The sequence below is a fragment of the Hypanus sabinus genome, chromosome 8, assembly GCF_030144855.1.
Source record: "Hypanus sabinus isolate sHypSab1 chromosome 8, sHypSab1.hap1, whole genome shotgun sequence".
Lineage (NCBI taxonomy): Eukaryota > Metazoa > Chordata > Chondrichthyes > Myliobatiformes > Dasyatidae > Hypanus > Hypanus sabinus.
In genome coordinates, this window is record NC_082713.1 from 117,042,124 (window position 1) to 117,062,257 (window position 20,134).

At 38.1% G+C, this 20,134-nt stretch overlaps 1 protein-coding gene across 2 annotated transcripts in view; it reads right to left on the reverse strand.

Moving 5' to 3' along the window:
- Positions 1-92: 92 nt before the first annotated feature.
- Positions 93-20,134, reverse strand: part of ccdc107 (coiled-coil domain containing 107) — a 29,569-nt gene continuing 9,527 nt past the window's right edge. For both annotated transcript variants that reach the window (XM_059977680.1, XM_059977678.1), the window contains exons 4-6: positions 11,784-11,874; positions 6,288-6,385; positions 93-957 (exon numbers count right to left, since the gene is read on the reverse strand). In XM_059977680.1, the coding sequence (XP_059833663.1) occupies positions 665-957; positions 6,288-6,385; positions 11,784-11,874 (482 nt within the window). In that variant the 3' untranslated portion in view covers positions 93-664. The remainder of the gene's footprint in view (positions 958-6,287; positions 6,386-11,783; positions 11,875-20,134) is intronic.

Here is a 20,134-nt window from a genome sequence, read left to right on the forward strand (position 1 = left end):
GTAGATCAGCCATGATCATACTGGTTGGTGGTGCAGGCTTGAAGTGCTGAGTGGCCTACCCGTGTTCTTCTGTTCTTTAGGACACTTCTGAACTTGATGAACATTTCTGCTTTCCCTACACCTTCAGCAAAAAGTTGCAGATTTCCCCATGTTTTGAGACTTTTTGTTTTGGCAACTAGCCTCTAAACCTAACACCAATGATCCTGTATGCATGGACCCTAATTCATAATTTCTAGATCTGACCCACTCGCTTTCCCCAGCAAGTCCCATTTCTGGGTCCTAAAGTAAAATGAGTGTAATCGAGTAGTGTGAGTTCATTGTCCAGCTAGAGCCTATTACCAATTGCATCTCTCTTAATATGTTTTTTCAATTATGTACATGGTAATTCAATGGACACTCAATTTACAAATAAGAACTTGAATTGATTAAATAATGAAATACTGACATATTTTCATTAGTGAATTTTATATATAAACATCAGTACCCTCAAGCAAGAAAATAACGTTAGCTACAAAAGATCAAGATGATACTTTCTATACTTCAGTACATATTGTAGAGATAATAAAATATATGTAGTACCTTACTGTTTTAAATAGTAATAAAGCAATCACATGCCAATCTAAATAAAAACCAAAATGAATCAATAAGAGGGACACACAGCAACTCATTTCACAAACTCATTCACTTTGTTGCGTTTTCTCAATTCCATGATCCCATTAGTTTCTGGCAGATCCTCCAGGGCTTCAAAGTTTCCCTCAGAGTCCTCTCCAGAGGTGCTGTCCACAGACTCAGTCTCATCGAGAAATGGTGATGTAAACACTTTGCTATTTATTGAATCACTGTCCTCTAATAACTCTTCCCCGTTCTCCAGGAAGGTCTGATCTTCACTCAGCTGTGCCTCTTTTGCAGCATTCTGGACAAACCCTTCAAAATTCTTACAGATAGAAAGCATTTCCTCTAGGATGGGAAGAAAATGTTTAGATTAAAATTCTAAACAGGAATTTATTATTTAAATAATATTTACAAAACTACAATTAAGTCAATAGAGTTGTGTGTATAAGATGACAAGAGGCATAGATATAGCTGACAGCCAGACACTTTGCCCAGGACAGGATAATACAAAAGGGTATAATTGTAAGGGAATTGGAGGGAAAAGTGAAGGGGGTGGAATGTCAGAGGTACGGTAGTTTTTTTTTATATAGAGAAATGGTTCCATGGAACATGCCGCCAGGGGTAGTGGTAGAGACATAGTGGTAGACATCAGGATTTTCTGCATCTCTTAGATATGCACATGGATGAAAGAAAATTAAAGGATTATATGTGACAGAGGGTTAAATTGCACTTGGAGTATGTTAAAAGGTCAGCACACTATAGCCTGTACTGTTCTATGCTACAAGAAAAAACTTACTTTTTAAAATAATTTTGATTCAAAATTTCCTATTTCCTTCTCATTTTCAAAAGGGTTAAAGATATCTGATTACCACCACAATCCAAGAACAACAAATTACATTTGTGTAGCAACTTTAAGATTAAAATTCCCAAAGAATTTTACATGAGAATAATCAAGATTAATTTTCATACTTGTGAAACATAAAGGGAAGATGACAACATGCATAGTCAAAAAGATATGTTTTAAGGAATCAGAATCAGGTTTATTATCACTGACATACGTTAAGAAATTTGTTGCTTTCAGCAGCGTATAGTGCAATTCATAAAAGAACTACAAGTTAAAGTCAACTACAAGTTGACTAGACTCATTGATGAAGGTAGAGCAGTAGATGTATTGTATATGGATTTCAGCAAGGCATTTGACAAGGTACCCAATGAAGGCTTATTGAGAAAATAAGGAGGCATGGGACCCAAGAGAACATTGCTTTGTGGATCCAGAACTGGCTTGCCCACAGAAGGCAAAGAGTGGTTGTAGACGAGTCATACTCTGCATGGAGGTCGGTGACCAGTGGTGTGCCTCAGGGATCTGTTCTGGGACCCCTAGTCTTTGTGATTTTTATAAATGACCTGGATGAGGAAGTGGAGGGATGGTTTAGTAAATTTGCGGATGACACAAAGGTTGGAGTTGTTGTGGATAACCATATAACCATATAACAATCACAGCACGGAAACAGGCCATCTCGGCCCTCCTAGTCCGTGCCGACCTCTTAATTTCACCTAGTTCCACCTACCCGCACTCAGCCCATAACCCTCCACTCCTTTCCTGTCCGTATACCTATCCAATTTTACCTTAAATGACACAACTGAACTGGCCTCTATTACTTCTACGGGAAGCTCATTCCACACAGCTATCACTCTCTGAGTAAAGAAATACCCCCTCGTGTTTCCCTTAAACTTTTGCCCCCTAACTCTCAAATCACGTCCTCTCATTTGAATCTCCCCTACTCTCAATGGAAACAGCCTATTCACGTCAACTCTATCTATCCCTCTCAAAATTTTAAATACCTCGATCAAATCCCCCCTCAACCTTCTACGCTCCAATGAATAGAGACCTAACTTGTTCAACCTTTCTCTGTAACTTAAGTGCTGAAACCCAGGTAACATCCTAGTAAATCGTCTCTGCACTCTCTCTAATTTATTGATATCTTTCCTATAATTCGGTGACCAGAACTGTACACAATATTCTAAATTTGGCCTTACCAATGCCTTGTACAATTTCAACATTACATCCCAACTTCTGTACTCAACGCTCTGATTTATAAAGGCCAGCGTTCCAAAAGCCTTCTTCACCACCCTATCTACATGAGACTCCACCTTCAGGGAACTATGCACTGTTATTCCTAGATCTCTCTGTTCCACTGCATTCCTCAATGCCCTACCATTTACCCTGTATAGTCTATTTGGATTATTCCTGCCAAAATGTAGAACCTCACACTTCTCAGCATTAAACTCCATCTGCCAACATTCAGCCCATTCTTCTAACCGGCACAAATCTCCCTGCAAGCTTTGAAAACCCACCTCATTATTCACAACACCTCCTACCTTAGTATCATCGGCATACTTACTAATCCAATTTACCACCCCATCATCCAGATCATTTATGTATATTACAAACAACATTGGGCCCAAAACAGATCCCTGAGGCACCCCGCTAGTCACCAGCCTCCATCCCGATAAACAATTATCCACCACTACTCTCTGGCATCTCCCATCTAGCCACTGTTGAATCCATTTTATTACTCCAGCATTAATACCTAACGACTGAACCTTCTTAACTAACCTTCCATGTGGAACTTTGTCAAAGGCTTTGCTGAAGTGCATATAGACTACATCCACTGCCTTACCCTCGTCAACACTCCTCGTAACTTCTTCAAAAAATTCAATAAGGTTTGTCAAACATGACCTTCCATGCACAAATCCATGCTGGCTACTCCTAATCAGATCCTATCCAGATAATTATAAATACTATCTCTAAGAATACCTTCCATTAATTTACCCACCTCTGATGTCAAACTGACAGGTCTATAATTGCTAGGCTTACTTCTAGAACCCTTTTTAAACAATGGTACCACATGAGCAATACGCCAATCCTCCAGCACAATCCCCGTTTCTAATGACATCTGAAAGATCTCCGTCAAAGCTCCTGCTATCTCTGACATCTGAAAGATCTCCGTCAGAGCTCCTGCTATCTAGATAGTATGATAGTAGATAGTGTTTAGTATGGAGGGTTGTCATAGAGGTTACAGCGGGACATTGATAGGATGCAAAATTGGGCTGAGAAGTGGCAGATGGGGTTCAACCCAGGTAAGTGTGAGGTGGCTCATTTTGGTAGATCAAATATGATGACAGAATATAGTATTAATGGCAAGACTCTTGGCAGTGTGAAGGATCAGAAGAATCTTGGGGTCCGAGTCCAAGGACACTCAAAGCTACTGCACAGGTTGACTCTCTGGTTAAGAAAGCATACGGTGCATCGTTCAATTGTGGGATTGAGTTTAGAAGCCGATAGGTAATGCTGCAGCTATATAGGACCCGGGTCAGACCCCATTTGGAGTACTGTGCTCAGTTCTGGTTGCCTCACTATAGGAAGGATGTGGAAAACACTGAAAGGGTGCAGAGGAGATTTACAAGGATGTTGTCTGGATTAGGGAGCATGCCTTATGAGAATAGGTTGAGTGAACTTGGCCTTTTTTCCATGGAGCGACGGAGGATGAGAGGTGACCTGATACAGATGATGAGAGGCATTGATTCTGTGGATAGTCAGAGGCTTTTTCCCAGGGCTGAAATGGCTAGCATGAGAGGGCACCTTTTTAAGGTGCTTGGAAGTAGGTACAGAGATGTCAGGGTACATTTTTTTTTTAAATGCAGAGTGGTGAGTGCGTGGAATGGGCTGCTGGCAATGGTGGTAGAGTCGGATACGATAGGGTCTTTTAAGAGACTCCTGGACAGGTACATGGAGCCCAGAAAAATAGAGGGTTATGGGGAACCCTAGGCAACTTCTAAGGTAAGGACATGTTTGGCACAGCTTTGTGGGCTGAAGGGCCTGTATTGTGCTGTAGGTTTTCTATGTTCTTTCTATGTTCTACAATAAAACACATATAAAGTGCCTATAAGAAGTATTCACCTACCTTGGAAGTTCTCAAGTTTTATTCTTTTACAACGTTGACTCAAAGTGGATTTAATTTGGCTTTTCTGACAATGATCAACAAAAAAAAACCTCTTCCGTGTCAAAGTGAAAACAAATTTCTACAAATTGGTTGAAAATTATAATTACTAAACACAAAATAATTGATTGCATAATTACTCACCCCTTCAAGTCTGTATTTAGTAGATGCACCTTTGACAGCAATTACAACTTGAGTCTATGTAGATAGGTCTCTACTAGCTTTGCACATTTGGATACTACAATTTTCCCCATTCTTCTTTGCAAAACTGTTCAAGTTCTGTCAGATTACATGGGGATAGTGAATAAGCAGTCCTTTTCAACTCTCAATGGGAATGAGGTCTGGACTCTGACTTGCCACTCTAGGACATTAACTTTGTTGTTTCTAAGCCATTCATGTGCAGCTTTGAAATTATGCTTAGAATCATTTTCTTGCAGCAAATCAAATCTTCTCCCATGATACAGTTCTTTTGCAGACTGCACAGATTTTCCTCCAGGATTTTCTTGTATTTTGCTTCATGATCCCTCCAGGGCCTGCTGCAGTGAAGCATCCCCACAGCATGATGCAGCTACCACCAAGCTCACAGTAGGGATGGTGTGTTTTTGATGATTTGTGGTGTTTGGCGAGCGCTAAACATAGCATTTAGTGTGATGGCCAAAAAGCTCAGTTTTGGTTTCATGAGACAACAAAACCTTCTTCCGGCTGACTTCAAAGACTCCCACATGCCTTCTGGCAAGCTCTAGCTGAGATTTCATGTGAGGTTTTTTTTCAACAGTCATTTTCTCTTTGCCACTTTCCCATAAAGTTGCAACTGGTGAAGCATCCGAGCAACAGTGGTATATACAGTCGCTTCCATCTCAGCCACTGAAGCTTCTAACTCCTCCAGAGTTGTCATAGGTCTCTTGGTGGTCTCCCTCACCAGTCCTCTCCTTGCATGGTCACTCAGTTTTTGAGGACGGCCTGCCCTAGCAAATTTACAGCTGTGCCATATTCTTTCCATTTCTTGATTGCCAACTGTACTCCAAGGGATATTCAGTGACTTAGAAATTTTCTTGCATCCATCTCCTGACTTGTGATTTTTAATAATCTTTTTGCGGAGTTGCTTGGAGTGTTCTTTTGTCTTCATGGTGTAATTTTCGCCAGGATACTGACTCACGAGCAGTGGGACCTTCCAGATACAGGTGTATTTTTACTACAAAAAAATTAAACACCTTGACTGCACACAGGTGATCGCCATTTAATTAATTGTGACTTCTAAAACCAATTGGTTGCACCAGTGATGATATGGTGTATCATAGTAAAGCGGGTGGATACTTATGCAATCAACTATTTTGTAGAAATCTGTTTTCACAAAAGAGACTTTTTCTACTGATCAGTGTCAAGAAAAGCCAAATTAAATCCACTGTGATTCAGTGTTATAAAACAATAAAAACACGAAAACTTCCAAGGAAGGTGAATACTTTTTATAGGCACTGTATATAAATTAAAAAAGGCATGCAAAATGACAGCAAGTATAGTGAGGTAGTGTTCACGGGTTGGTTCATTGTCCAGGTTAATCAGAGGAGGGGAAGCAAACACTACCATATTTATGCTAACAGCAGCAAACTTGAAACGATTTATTATCATCCCAAAAATTTACTGTATGTACACACAAACACACAACAATAATTTTACCATCAATATCAGGTTTCTGCTTCTCTTTTATCAGTTTTCTTATTTCCTGAAGCTGTATCGCAATTTCATTCTTCTGCCCAGAAGCAACTGCATTGACACTGTAGTGAATTCAAAACCACAAAACCTACAGTTACATTTAAGCACGGTAAAATATAATTGCCTGCATATGTTGCTCAGAGAGAAGCCAGGGAGCAAATTATTCATCATCTTTATCAATAAAATTAAACACAAGAATCATAGGTTAGTGGTACAGGCTGGACCACAATTAAATACCTACAGACAGTACTAACAGACAGTATCAAATTAACTGCATGTGAATGAGGTTGTTGTATTCACTTCCTAGTTACTAACACTGTGCTAAACTTAGTAGGAATAAAAAAGCTGGCACATTCACAAGTAAACGCATTTTTAATGCCACTGCTCAGTCACCAACACACATCAAAGAACCACCTGGCCCTCAATATTAAATATTACATGCACTCCTTTATAACTCCACACACAAAATGCTAGAGGAACTCACCAGGACAGGTAGCATCTACGGAAGGAAATAAACAGGTAATATTTCAGAATCACTTACATTTATTCCTTCTTAACTTCTTGTTGGCGAGGTATTGTTTTAACATTTTCTGTCCAACTGTTAGTTTTCTCTCAATTATTTTCCCAATCTTTCTTTCCTTATTTTTATCATTAATTTATAATCCTGATTTTAATTCATGCATCTGTCAATCACTGACTCAAGAGCCTCACTTCTTTGCGTCCGTACTTTTATGCATAGTAGTATCAGAAGTAGCACAACATTTTAATACAAAAATGATACCTGGACGCTAAGAGTTAAAATTTTGACCATAAGCCTCCACAGCTGCTCGTGGCAACAAACTCCACAGATTCACCACCCCCTAACTGAAGTAATTTCTCTGCATCTCAGTTCTAAAAGGACGTCCTTCAATCCTGAAGTCGTGCCCTCTTGTCCTAGAAACCCCTACCATGGGAAATACCTTTGCCATATCTAATCTGTTCAGGCCTTTTAACATTTGGAATGTTTCTCTGAGATCCCCCCTCATTTTCCTGAACTCCAGGGAATACAACCCAAGAGCTGCCAGATGTTCCTCATATGGTAACCCTCTCATTCCTGGAATCATTCTCGTGAATCTTCTCTGAACCCTCTCCAATGTCAGTATATCCTTTCTAAAATAAGGAGCCCAAAAATGCACACAATACCACACTTGGTCTCACAAGTGCTTTATAGAGCCTCAATATCACATCCTGACTCTTATATTCTATCCCTCTAGAAATGAATGCCAACATTGCATTTGCCTCCTTCACAACCAACTTAACCCGGAGGTTAACCTTCAGGGTAGCTTGCACAAGGACTCCCAAGTCCCTTTGCATCTCTGCATTTTGAATTCTCTCCCCATCTAAATAATAGTCTGCCTGTTTATTTCTTCCACCAAAGTGCATGACCATACACTTTCCAACATTGTATTTCATTTGCCACTTCTTTGCCCATTCCCCTAAACTATCTCAGTCCCTCTGCAGCCTCACTGTTTCCTCAAAAAACTAACCACTCCTCCACCTATCTTTGTATCATCGTCAAACTTAGCCACAAATCCCTTAATACCAGAGTCCAAATCACTGACATACATCGTAAAAAGTAACGGTCCCAATACCAACCCCTGTAGAACTCCACTGGAAACCGGCAGCCAGCCAGAATAAGATCCCTTTATTTTCACTCTGTTTTCTGCCGACCAGCCAATGCTCCATCCATGCTAGTAACTTCCTTGTAATTCCATGTACTCTTATCTTGCTTAGCAGCCTCATGTGTGGCACCTTGTCAAAGGCCTTCAGAAAATCCAAGTACACCACATCTACTTCATCTCCTTTGTCTACCCTGCTTGCAATTTCCTCAAGGAGTTGCAGTAGGTTTGTCAGGCAGGATCTTCCTTTCTGGAAACCAACCTGGCTTTGGCCTATCTTGTCATGTGCCTCCAGGTACACCGTAATCTCATCCCTAACAAGCAATTTCAACAATTTCCCAAACATTGATGTCAGGCTAACAGGTCTATAGTTTCCTTTCTGCTGCCTTCCACCCTTCTTAAATAGCGGAGTAACATTTGCAATTTTCCAGTCATCTGGTACAATGCCAGAATCTATCAATTCTTGAAAGATCATTTTTAACACCTCCACAATCTCTCCAGCTACTTCCTTCAGAACCCAAGGGTGCATTCCATCAGGTCCAGGAGACTTATCCACCCGCAGACCATTAAGCTTCCTGAGCACCTCCTCAGTCCTAATTTTCACTGCACAAACCTCACTTCCCTGACACTCTTGAATATCCGGTATACTGCAGACATCTTCCACTGTGAAGACTGATGCAAAATACACATTCAATTCCTCTGCCATCTCTGCATCTCTTTATATTATAATAGATATTATAATTTATAACAGATATTATAATCTCTGAATTATTATACCTCCAGCGTCATTTTGTATTGGTCCTATATCTACCCTCGACTCTCTTTCATTCTTTATACACTTAAAAAAAGCTTTTCATATCTTCTTTGATATTAGTCACCAGCTTCCTCTCATAATTCATCTTTTCCTTCTGAATGACCTTAGTTTCCTTCTGCAAGCTTTTAAAATCTCCCCAATCCTCTATCTTCCCACTTGCTCTGGCTTCCTTATATGCCCTCTCTTGTGCTTTTAGTTTGGCTCTGACTTCACTTCTCAGCCACGGTAGTGTCCTTCTTCCCTTTGAAAATTTCTTCTTATTTGGAATATATCTCCTTCATTTTTTGCAGAAACTCCAGCCATTGCTGCTCTGCTGTCCTTTCTGCAAGCGTCCCTTTCCAGTCAACTTCGACCAGTTCCCTCCTCATGCTATTGTAATTTCCTTTATTCCACTGAAATACAGACACATTAGATTTTATTTTTTCCCTCTCAAATTTCAAAATGAACTCGATTATATTGCGATCACTGTTCTCTAGGAGTTCCTTAACCTTAAGTCCTCTTATCACCGCCATATCATTGCACAACACCCAATCCAGCATAGCCAATATCCTAGTGGACTCAACAACAAGCTGTTCTAAAAAGCCATCCCTTAGACATTCCACAAATTCTCTCTCTCTCGAGGTTCAGTACTGGCCTGGTTTTCCCAATCCACTTTCATGTTAACATCCCCAACAATTAACATGACATTGACTTTCTGATATGACTTTTCTATCTCCTGCTGTAATTTGCAATCCACATCCTGGCAGCTGTTTGGAGACCTGTCTACAACTGCCATTAGGATCCTTTTACCTTTGCCATTTTTTAACTCAACCCATAGAGACTCTTCTTTTTTCTTAGAATCCATAAAAGCTATATTTCTTGTAACTTTGATCACTAAGGTTTGATTAGAATATTAAATGGAAACTAATTTACAGATGCATTAGGAGGATTTAAGAACCTCCTAATTAGGCACAAACATGAAAGGAAAATGGAGGGCTATGTAAGAGTGAAGTGTTCAATAGATATTAAGAGTAGGTTAAAAGATTGGCACATCATGGACAAAAGGCCTGTACTGTGCTGTAATTTTTGATGTTCTGTGATGCATAAATAGAAACAATTTCCACTGAGTGGTGAGTGATATGCTGGGGGAAGGGGTGGTGGTGGTGGTGGAGTGCACTGTTGTGCAGCAGTGGTTAGCATACCTCTATTACCCGGTTCAATTCCACTGCTGTCTATAAGGGGTTTGTACGTTCTCCCATGACCCCATGTGTTTCTTCTGGGTGCTCCACTTTCCTGACATATTCGAAAGACCGGCAGGTTAGTAGGTTAATTGGATATTTTGGGGTAACTGGTATCACGGGTTCATTAGGCCACACTGAATCAATCAATACATAAACAAATATCAGAAAACCTGCATAAAAATGATGGTAGAAATTCTGGAATTCTTCCACCAAGGACAATTGATGCTAGCCAGTTTTAAAGCTAAAATTTTAAAAGCTAAGATCAAGTTTAAAATTGTTGTTAAGAAATGAATGATGAATCTATTGTACTAGGAGAGCGGGTGCTGTAGGAGATCACGGAAACAGGTATTTGTTTCACAGTTCCCTCTAAGAGGTGACACACAGTCAAATAAGTAACGGCAAGATGGCAACGCAACTGCTCGCAGTGGCTTCTACAGGGTCAACAGAAGGCACTATCGTTCTTCTTAAATGTACTTCCTATGATTGCAAAATACTGCTGTACATTAAGAATTTAAAAGTACTGCAGACTTACACCATCAGCGAGTTGCTCACTGGTGGAAATAATGAAGGAGCAGCGCAATGTGCTGCTGCCTGAGCTGATGGAGGCTTACAATGAATTTGTGAGTGGCTGTCATAGTCGCTTTTCTTGCAATCACAAGACCCCTTTGGACATTGTTAATCTGGTATGCTCTAAGTTCGATTCGCTGATTGATTGGATGAGAGCAGGGCTGGTTGGCGGGGGAGTTCCCTAGCCTCTGTGTCGCCTGCTTGCAGCTACCAGAGTGAGGAGATGAAGCCGTTGCACCTCACTGGGGGCAGTGTGGCACAGCGTCCAGAATGAAGACGTTACTGACCTCCCAGGGTTTTGCTCAGCAGAAGACAAGCTGTGTTGTGGTCGACTGCAGATTTTTTGGCGGTGTTCAATGGACTCAGGCCTCAAGTTGCAGGGCCATTTGCTTTTTAGCTGCTGGATAAAAGACATCTGAGCCGTCGTGCTCTACTGGGGGCTGCGCAATGAAGTTGTGATCAACTGAAGATTTCTATTGGACTGAAGAGTCTGGACTATATACATAAATATTTGTCTGCTTGTATTTTTATTAATACTCTATATGTATATGTAAGGACTGGGTGTCTAAACTGTGGTATTACCTAGCGGGTGTTGGGGCCAGTTGAGAGATGATAACAGTGGGCTGGAGAGGTCTGGACTACATAAGTGCATATTCCGTGTCATTGTATTTTTACTAATATTCTACACATGTCTGTATATTAGTGGACTGGGTCTCTAAGCCATGGTGTCGCCTAGCAGGCATCAGGGCCAGTCGAGAGATGATAGAGGTGGGCTGGAGAGGTCTGGACTATATACATTCATATTCTGCATCGTATTTTTACTAATATTTTATATGTGCTGTGGGTGTTGGGGCGGTTTGTTGACTTGTATGTGCGAGGACTGGGCATCAAGCTACGGTCGTGGGTGGGGGAGGTGGGGCGGGGGCCTTCCGGACTTTCATTTCGTGAATATGTTTTTGAGTGTGACTATTGGTAAAGTGCTTATAGCACCTTGACCTTGGACTGATGCTGTGTCATTTGGCCATATTCATGAATATTCATGTATGGTTGAATGACAACTAAACTTGAATTGAATGGAATAATCAACCTCAGCAAGGAAGCAGCTACAGTAGTCAGCGAAGAGGATCAAAACAAGATTCAGTTCACAAGATCAAAGAAACACTTGGCACAAGAAGAATGAACAGAAACAACCATGACTTACCAACTGGTGAGTGGATCCAACTCTTTCACTAACGACTCCAGCATTTTCTCAGTCTGTGCCAAACGCACCTCCAGCTCAGAAAGCTGATTTTCTAGTACAAAGAAAGCATCTCATTACCTACATTGCTCTGAGTCCAAGTACTATTTTATAACTCTTGGAAACACTGTTGGAAACATTCTCATTTCAAGTCAGGCCAAGCACTGATGTTCAACTCCGAAGAAATGTGTACTATCTGGGTTAATGCTTTGGTGCAGTTTTGAAAGTTCCAGTTCTCTTCCCCAAAAGTGTTAATTCTTGGAACATATGTTGCATACGATACAGGAGAATGCGGTTGAGAGGCAGAACAAATCAGCCATCGTGGAATGGCACAGTAGACTCAATGGGCCTAATGTTCTAATCTTGATCTGTCTTATGTTCACTAACAAGAACAGCTTGCATTATCTATCTCAATTACCCTCCAAAGGCTTTTGACCTCAAACTTTGCAGTGCCAATTGTAAAGGTAATCCCAAACGGCAGGGGGGGGGGGGGGGGGGGAGGAATCTAACTGAAACCTATCAAATATTGAAAGGCCTAGAAAGTGTGAATGTAGAGAGGGTTTTCTTATAGTGAGAGAGTCTAGTAGAACCCACAGCCTCACAATAGAAGGAGTTGAGGAGGAACTTTTTGAGCCAGAGGGTGGCCATCAGGAAGAACATACAGGAGCCTCAGGATTCACACCACCACGTTCAGGAACAGCTATTATCCCTCAACCATCAGGTTCTTGAACCAGAGGGGATAACTTCACTCAAAGACAATCATCCCATCACTGAACTGTGCCCACAACCTTTAGACTCACTTTCAAGGAGTCTAGAAAGTTTATACAAAGTTCAAAGTACTATACATTTATTATCAAAGTATATATACTTTATACAGCTTTGAGATTCATCTCCTAGCAGGCAGTTACAAAACAAAGAAACCCAAAAGAACCCATTTAAAAAAAGACCAAACAACTGAGATACAGAAAGAGAAAAAAGAAAAATGATGCAAATAACATTCTGAACTGAAGTCCACAAAGAGTCAAGAGAAGTCGCTTTTTATTGTCGTTTCAACCATAAACTGCCTGTACAGTACACAGTAAAAACAAAACAACGTTCCTCTAGGACCATGGTGCTACATGAAACAACACAAAACTACACTGGACTATGTGAGACAACTCGAGGCTACACTAGACTACGTAAAACAACACAAAAATCTACACTAGACTGCAGACCTACACAGGACTACATAAAGTGCACAGAACAATGCAGGGCAGCACAACAATTAATAATAAACAAGACAATAGGCACAGTAGAGGACAAATTTCAATATAATAATAAATGATGTAGATGTCAGTCTAGACTCTGAGTATTGAGGAGTCTGATGGCTTGGGGGAAGAAACTGTTGCACAGTCTGGTCACGAGAGCCCAAATGCTTCAGTACCTTTTCCCAGATGGCAGGAGAGAGAAGAGTTTGTATGAGGGGTGCATGTGGTCCTTCACAATGCTGTTAGCTTGTGGGTGCAGTGTGTGGTGTAAATGTCTGTAATGGCAGGAAGAGAGACCCCAATGATCTTCTCAGCTGAGCAAGATTCAAGAGAGTCAAGATCCATAGCTCAGCACAGAACAACATGCTGAACTGGCCTGTCCCTCACCTTAGGACCTGATACTCTGTCGTTTTTAATCTGTCCCGGCACCTAAATCGACATCCAAACATAGGTTTCAGTGGCCTCGATATGCTCTGGCACCTAGACCAGCTCTGGCATCATGATTCGGCCTGTATCCGACTTTTCCAATTTGACTCAGCGCTTAAATCTTCATCCAAACATTGGGTTCAGTCACCTCGATATGCTCTGGTGCCTGGACCTCGCCACCTCGATTCAGCCCATACCCAATCTTTCCAATTCCGCACAGCGCTGAAATCGCCACCCAAACAGCAGGTTCGCTCACGTCGATATGTTTTGGAGCCTGGACTCGATTCAGCCTGTGCCCAACCTTTATGATTTGGCCCAGCACTTAAATCCTCATTCAAAACAATGGGTTCAATTGCTTCGGTACACTCTGGGGTCTTGACCCTGCAGGCTCAATTAAACTGTACCCAACCTTTCCAATTTGGTACAGTGCTTAAAGCAAATGAACCACAGATCTTCCTTGCACTCAGCCACATCGAGTTGCCTCCAAGTCCAAAGGGAAGTTACAGACTATTGCTTGTGACTTGTCAGAAAAAGAGTGATAAGCAAAGTACTTGTTTCATTTGCCAGCAGCCAAAAGTCGCTGAGATTCATCAGCGGCATCTTAAACTGGATATATCAGTTATTATTATTATTATTATTATTATTATATATTTTTATTAAATTTTTAAGAGAATTACATAAAATGAATAGAATAATAGAGTAATGAAAATTACTATTAGCCCTCCCCCCTTAACATCCCTGTCTAAAAAAGAAAAGAAAAAAGAAAAAAAGAAGAAAAAAAGGATTGCCTGGATACCGGAGGATCCCCATGAGCTCTTCTGAGCTCATTGGAGTTCAAAATAACTTTAGTATATATCTTTATTTTTTTTCCCCAAATAATTAATAATTTTATCTTCAAAGGACCTATATATTTAGTCCTATCTTTTGTAGATAGGGGTACCAAATTTTCAAAAATATATTATATTCATTTCTTAAATTATAAGTAATTTTTTCTAGTGGAATGCAGCTATATATTTCATTATTCCAATGGTCCATAGTTAAGTATGAATCTGATTTCCAAGTAACTGCAATAGCTTTTTTGGCTACTGCCAATGCAATTTTTATAATTTTTTTCTGATATTTATTCAATTTAGGTTTCGGTATTATCCCTTCAATATCGCCTAATAAAAATAATATTGGGCTATGTGGAAGTTGTATTCCAATAATTTGTTCCAATAAAAATCTTAGATTTATCCAAAAAGGTTGAATTTTAAAACAAGACCAAGTAGAGTGTAAAAAAGTACCGATTTCTTGATTACACCAGAAACATTGGTCAGACAAATTTGGGTTTAATCTATTTATTTTTTGTGGTGTAATATATAATTAATGTAAAAAATTGTATTGTACTAACCTAAGTTGGACATTTATTGTATTTGTCATACTATCAAGACATAGTCTTGACCAATTTTTTTCATCAATTTTAATATTCAAGTCAGTTTCCCATTTTTGTCTTGACTTATGAATTCCTGGTTTAATTGACTGTTTTTATATCAAGTTATACATACAAGGCGTAATTTTTTTAATTTTTCCTTTTTGAATTAAAGTTTCTATTTCATTAGATTTTGGCGTTAACATTGTTTGACCCAGTTTATCTCTTAAATAGGCCTTTAATTGAAAATAACAGAAAAGAATGTTATTTGATATTTTATATTTATTCTTTAATTATCAAATGACATCAATATACCTCCTTCAAAACAGTCACCTATATATCTGATCCCTTTTTGAAACCAGTTATGTAAAAGTTGATCATCCATTGTAAAAGGAATAAGTCTATTTAGTATTAGGGTTCTCTTTGCTAATAAAGATTTCTCTATCTCATCATCCACGTTTACCTTATTCCATAAATCGATCAAATGTTTTAATATAAGAGATTCTTTCTTTTCCTGTATCCATTTGGATTCCCATTTATATATAAAATCTTCTGGTATATTTTCTCCTATCTTATCTAGCTCTATTCTAATCCATGCAGGTTTTTCTTCATCAAAAAAAGATGCAATAAATCTAAGTTGATTTGCTTTATAATAATTCTTAAAATTTGGGAGTTGTAACCCTCCTAGGTCAAACTTACATGTCAATTTTTCCAACGATATTCTTGACATCTTACCTTTCCAAAGAAACTTCCTCACACATTTATTCAACTCTTGAAAAAACTTCTGGGGCAGCTGTATTGGTAATGTTTGGAATAAATATTGTAATCTAGGAAATATATTCATTTTTACAGCATTAACTCTACCTACTGTTATCGGTAACATCATCCATTTATCAAGATCTTCTTGAATATTTTTCAATAATGGCAAATAATTTAATTTATATAAATTCTTTATATCATTATCGACTCTTATACCTAAGTATTTTATACCATTTGTCGGCCATCTAAATTGAGTTACTAATCGACATTGACTATAATCTCCTTTAGTAAGGGGTAAAATTTCACTTTTATCCCAGTTTACTTTATACCCTGATATTTTCCCATATTCTTCCAATCTAAAAGATAATTTATGCAACAAATGCAATGGGTTTGTTAAATAAATCAAAACATCATTAGCAAATAAATTAATCTTATATCCCTCCTGGTTAACTCTGAAGCACACAATATCTGGATCGGTTCTAATTAATTCAGTTAATGGTTCTATCCCCAATACAAATAGGACAGGTGATAATGGACAGCCTTGTCTAGTTGACCTTGTTAACTGGAATGATGTTGAAATTTGACCATTTGTCACTACTTTAGCTTTGGGACTAGTATTTAAGGTTTTAATTCATTTTATAAAAGATTTTCCTAACCCATATTTTTCCAATACCTTAAATAAAAAGTCCCATTTCAATCTATCAAATGCTTTTCCTGCACCCAAAGCAACTGCCACACTCATTTCCTCCTTCTTTTGTGCCAGATGAATTATGCTAAGTAACCGAGTTACATTATCCTCCGATTGTCTATTTTTAATAAAACCTGTTTGATCCATATGTATTAATTTTGGTAAATATTTAAATGGTCTATTAGATAAAATTTTTGCTATTATTTTATAATCCGTATTCAACGAAGAGATAGGTCTATATGATGTTGGTTTTAAAGGATCTCTATCTTTTTTTGGCAATACTATTAGGGTCGCTGTCGAAAAAGATTGTGGAAGTTTATGTGTTCCTTCTGCTTGATATATTAACTCCATAAAGGGAGAAATTAATAAATCTTTAAATTTTTTATAAAATTCAGGCGGAAAACCATCTTCTCCTGGAAATTTATTACTCTGAAGTGATCCTAAAGCTTCTTCAACCTCTTTTAATGTAAAGGGCATATCTAATCCTTTCTGTCCTTCTGAATTCATTTTTGGAAGAGTTATTTGTGATAAAAAATTGTCTATCTCAGCAATTTCATTTTGTGATTCTGATTGATATAATATGGAGTAAATTTTTTTTAAAGTTTCATTAATTTCTAAAGGTTTATAAGTAATTTTATTTGCACTTGTTCTGATTGCATTTATTGTTTTGGAAGTCTGCTCTGTTTTCAACTGCCAAGCAAGAATCTTATGTGATCTTTCACCTAATTCGTAATATCTCTGTTTAGTTCTCATAATTACTTTTTCTGTTCGATATATCAGAAGTGTATTATATTGTAACTTCTTATTGACAAGTTGTCTTCATTTTTCTTCTGTCATATATCTTTGGGATTCTTTTTCTAATTTTGTAATCTCTTTTTCTAATTGATTTATTTCTACCATATATTCCTTCTTAATTTTAGAAGTATAACTTATTACCTGACCCCTCAAATATGCTTTCATCGCATCCCATAGTATAAATTTATCATCAACTGAATATGAGTTTGTATCCAAAAAAAATTGGATCTGTTTTTTCATAAAATCACAAAAATCTTGACATTTTAATAAAATTGAATTAAACCTCCATCTGTAAATCAATTCCTCCTTATCCATCATTATCATTGTCATTATCAAAGGGGAATGATCTGACAATATTCTTGCTTTATATTCCACACTTTTCACTCTATCCTGAATATTCACTGATAATAGGAAAAAATCAATCCTTGAATGTTTTATGTCTATTTGAATAAAATGAATAATCTCTTTCTGTTGGATTAATTCTTCTCCATATATCAATCAAATTTAAGTCTTTCATCAATGATAAAGTTAGCTTTATTACTTTTGATTTTGTAACAGCCTTAGTTGACCTATCTAGAACTGGGTCTAAACAAAAGTTCAAATCTCCACTTATTAATATTTTATCGTGTGCATTGGCCAAATTCAAAATAGCTTCTTGTATGAATTTTGCATCATTTTCATTTGGTGCATAAATGTTCATAAGAGTCCATAATTCCGAAAAGATTTGACAACGTATAATCACATATCTCCCCACAGAATCAATTAGTACATTTTGTATTTTAATTGATAAGGTTTTATTAACCAAAATTGCAACTCCCCTCGACTTTGAATTAAGTGAAGCTGCAATAACACATCCAACCCAATCTCTCTTTAATTTTTGATGTTCTGTCTCTGTTAAATGTGTTTCCTGCAAAAAAGCTATATCTCCCTTCATTTTCTTAATATGTGTTAAACCTCTTTTTCTTTTCACAGTTCCATTAAGCCCATTAACAGTAAAACTTAAAAAATTGAGTAAATTAGTCATTCATAATATCTTGGGGAATCTCTTTAAAATTCTCCATGTTGCTCCCCCCCCCATCATCCAGGCAAAAAAATAAAAATAGAAGATAGATAGATAGTAAATAAAAAAAAACAATACCCCCCCACTAATGTTGTGAATGAACAGAAGCACATTACCCCCCTCCGTTTTACGGGTCATGGCAATCGCCATGACTACACACGTGAATCCTGCAGCAATCTATCAGAAGCTCCTCCAGCTCTCTCGTAACAAAAAATATATATATATAAGTGAAGAAGAAAAAAAAATAATATCTCTACTCCCAATTAATATTTCTCAATTTTTTTTATCTTGTTCCCCTTCTATCATATACTTAAAGTATGATTGTATGTTCTTCTACTCATAAATGTCCATCAAATCCGATCCCTATCTCAGTCTTCATCTTTAACCCATTTCATTTCCATAATTCTTTACCACATCTCGCGAATATTAGGAAGTTCTTGTGCAAACTCCTCTGCTTTCTGATGATCAGTAAAAAATCTTCTTTCTTCGTCATCCAAAAAAATTATCAGTGTTGCTGGGTAACTCAATATCAATTTATAACCCTTTTCCCATAAGATGTTTTTCACTGAATTAAATTCCTTCTGCCTCTTCAAAAGGTCGTAACTTATTATCAGGACAAAAAAAGAACTCTTTTCCCTTCTATCATCAATGGCCCATTTCTCTTTCTAGCACCTTGAGCAGCTGCCTTCAAGATCTTTTCTTTATCTTGATATCTTAAACACTTTGTCAAGATTGAACGTGGATTTTGATCTTGTTGGGGCTTTGGTCTTAAAGCTTTATGAGCCCTTTCGATTTCAATTAACTGACTTCCCTCTTCCATTTCCAAGATTTCTGGGATCCATTTTTGAAAGAATTTTATTGAATCTTCTCCCTCTATACCTTCTTTAAGACCAATAATCTTAATATTGTTTCCTCTGCTGAAATTTTCAAGCACATCTACTTTTTCCAACAACCGTTTTCTTTCTGATGTCCCAGGCAAGGATATTATCTTCCATCTTGTCGATTCTTTCAGTGTTGTCTCCCATTTTTTTCTTCCAACTTTTTAACTTTCTTATCCATTTTCTTTTGTTTTTCCACCACCTTATCAAGCACAATCTTTACATTTCTAATATCTGTTTTTATTACTCTTAATTCATGCATTATTTGTATCAGGACTTTTCTTATGTCTCCAAAAAGTTTTCCACCTTCAATTTCCTCCTGTTCTTGTTCTTCTTCATCTATTTCTTCATTTGTGTTTTCCAGAGAGTCTGATTCTACTTCTGATTCACTTTCATTTTCACTTCCAGTCGCAGTTGGAACTTATAGTTCTGTTTGTACCTGTTTGTGCATAGTCGTTTCTTCACGCATGCGCAGCTCCCGCTGTTTCTTCTTAGAGACCGTTGATGTTGCCGCAGCCTCCTGCCCTGCACCATCGGAGGGGGCAAGTACTTCGCCAGGAAGAGATCCAACTTGAGTACGAGGCTCCGCCAAAACAGCCGGGCCTCTTTCCCCGCCAACTCGCGCTGTCTTCAAAGTAGTAATTCTCTTCTATTTCTGTTTAGGAGGCATATCTAAAGATAGTCCTGAATTGTTTATAAGTAGTTTCTAGAAGGTATTTATTAACTCTTCTTCACTTAAACTTTGCTTTATTGGTTTTTACGGGAGAGCTGGATTTCCACGTCTCGATCCTAAGTCATCATGTGACGTCCCCTATTATTATTTATTTCTTTTTGTATTTACGGTTTATTGTCTTTTACACATTGGTAGTTTGCCTGTCCTGTTGGGTGCAGTCTTTCATTGATTCTATTGTGTTTCTTGTACTTATTGTGAATGCAAAATGATGAATCTCAGGGTTGTATATGGTGACATGTGTACTTTGAACTTTAGGTGAACCTGTGGAATTCTTCACCAAAGAGGCTGTGGACCAAGTCATTGAGTACATTTAAAGTGGTG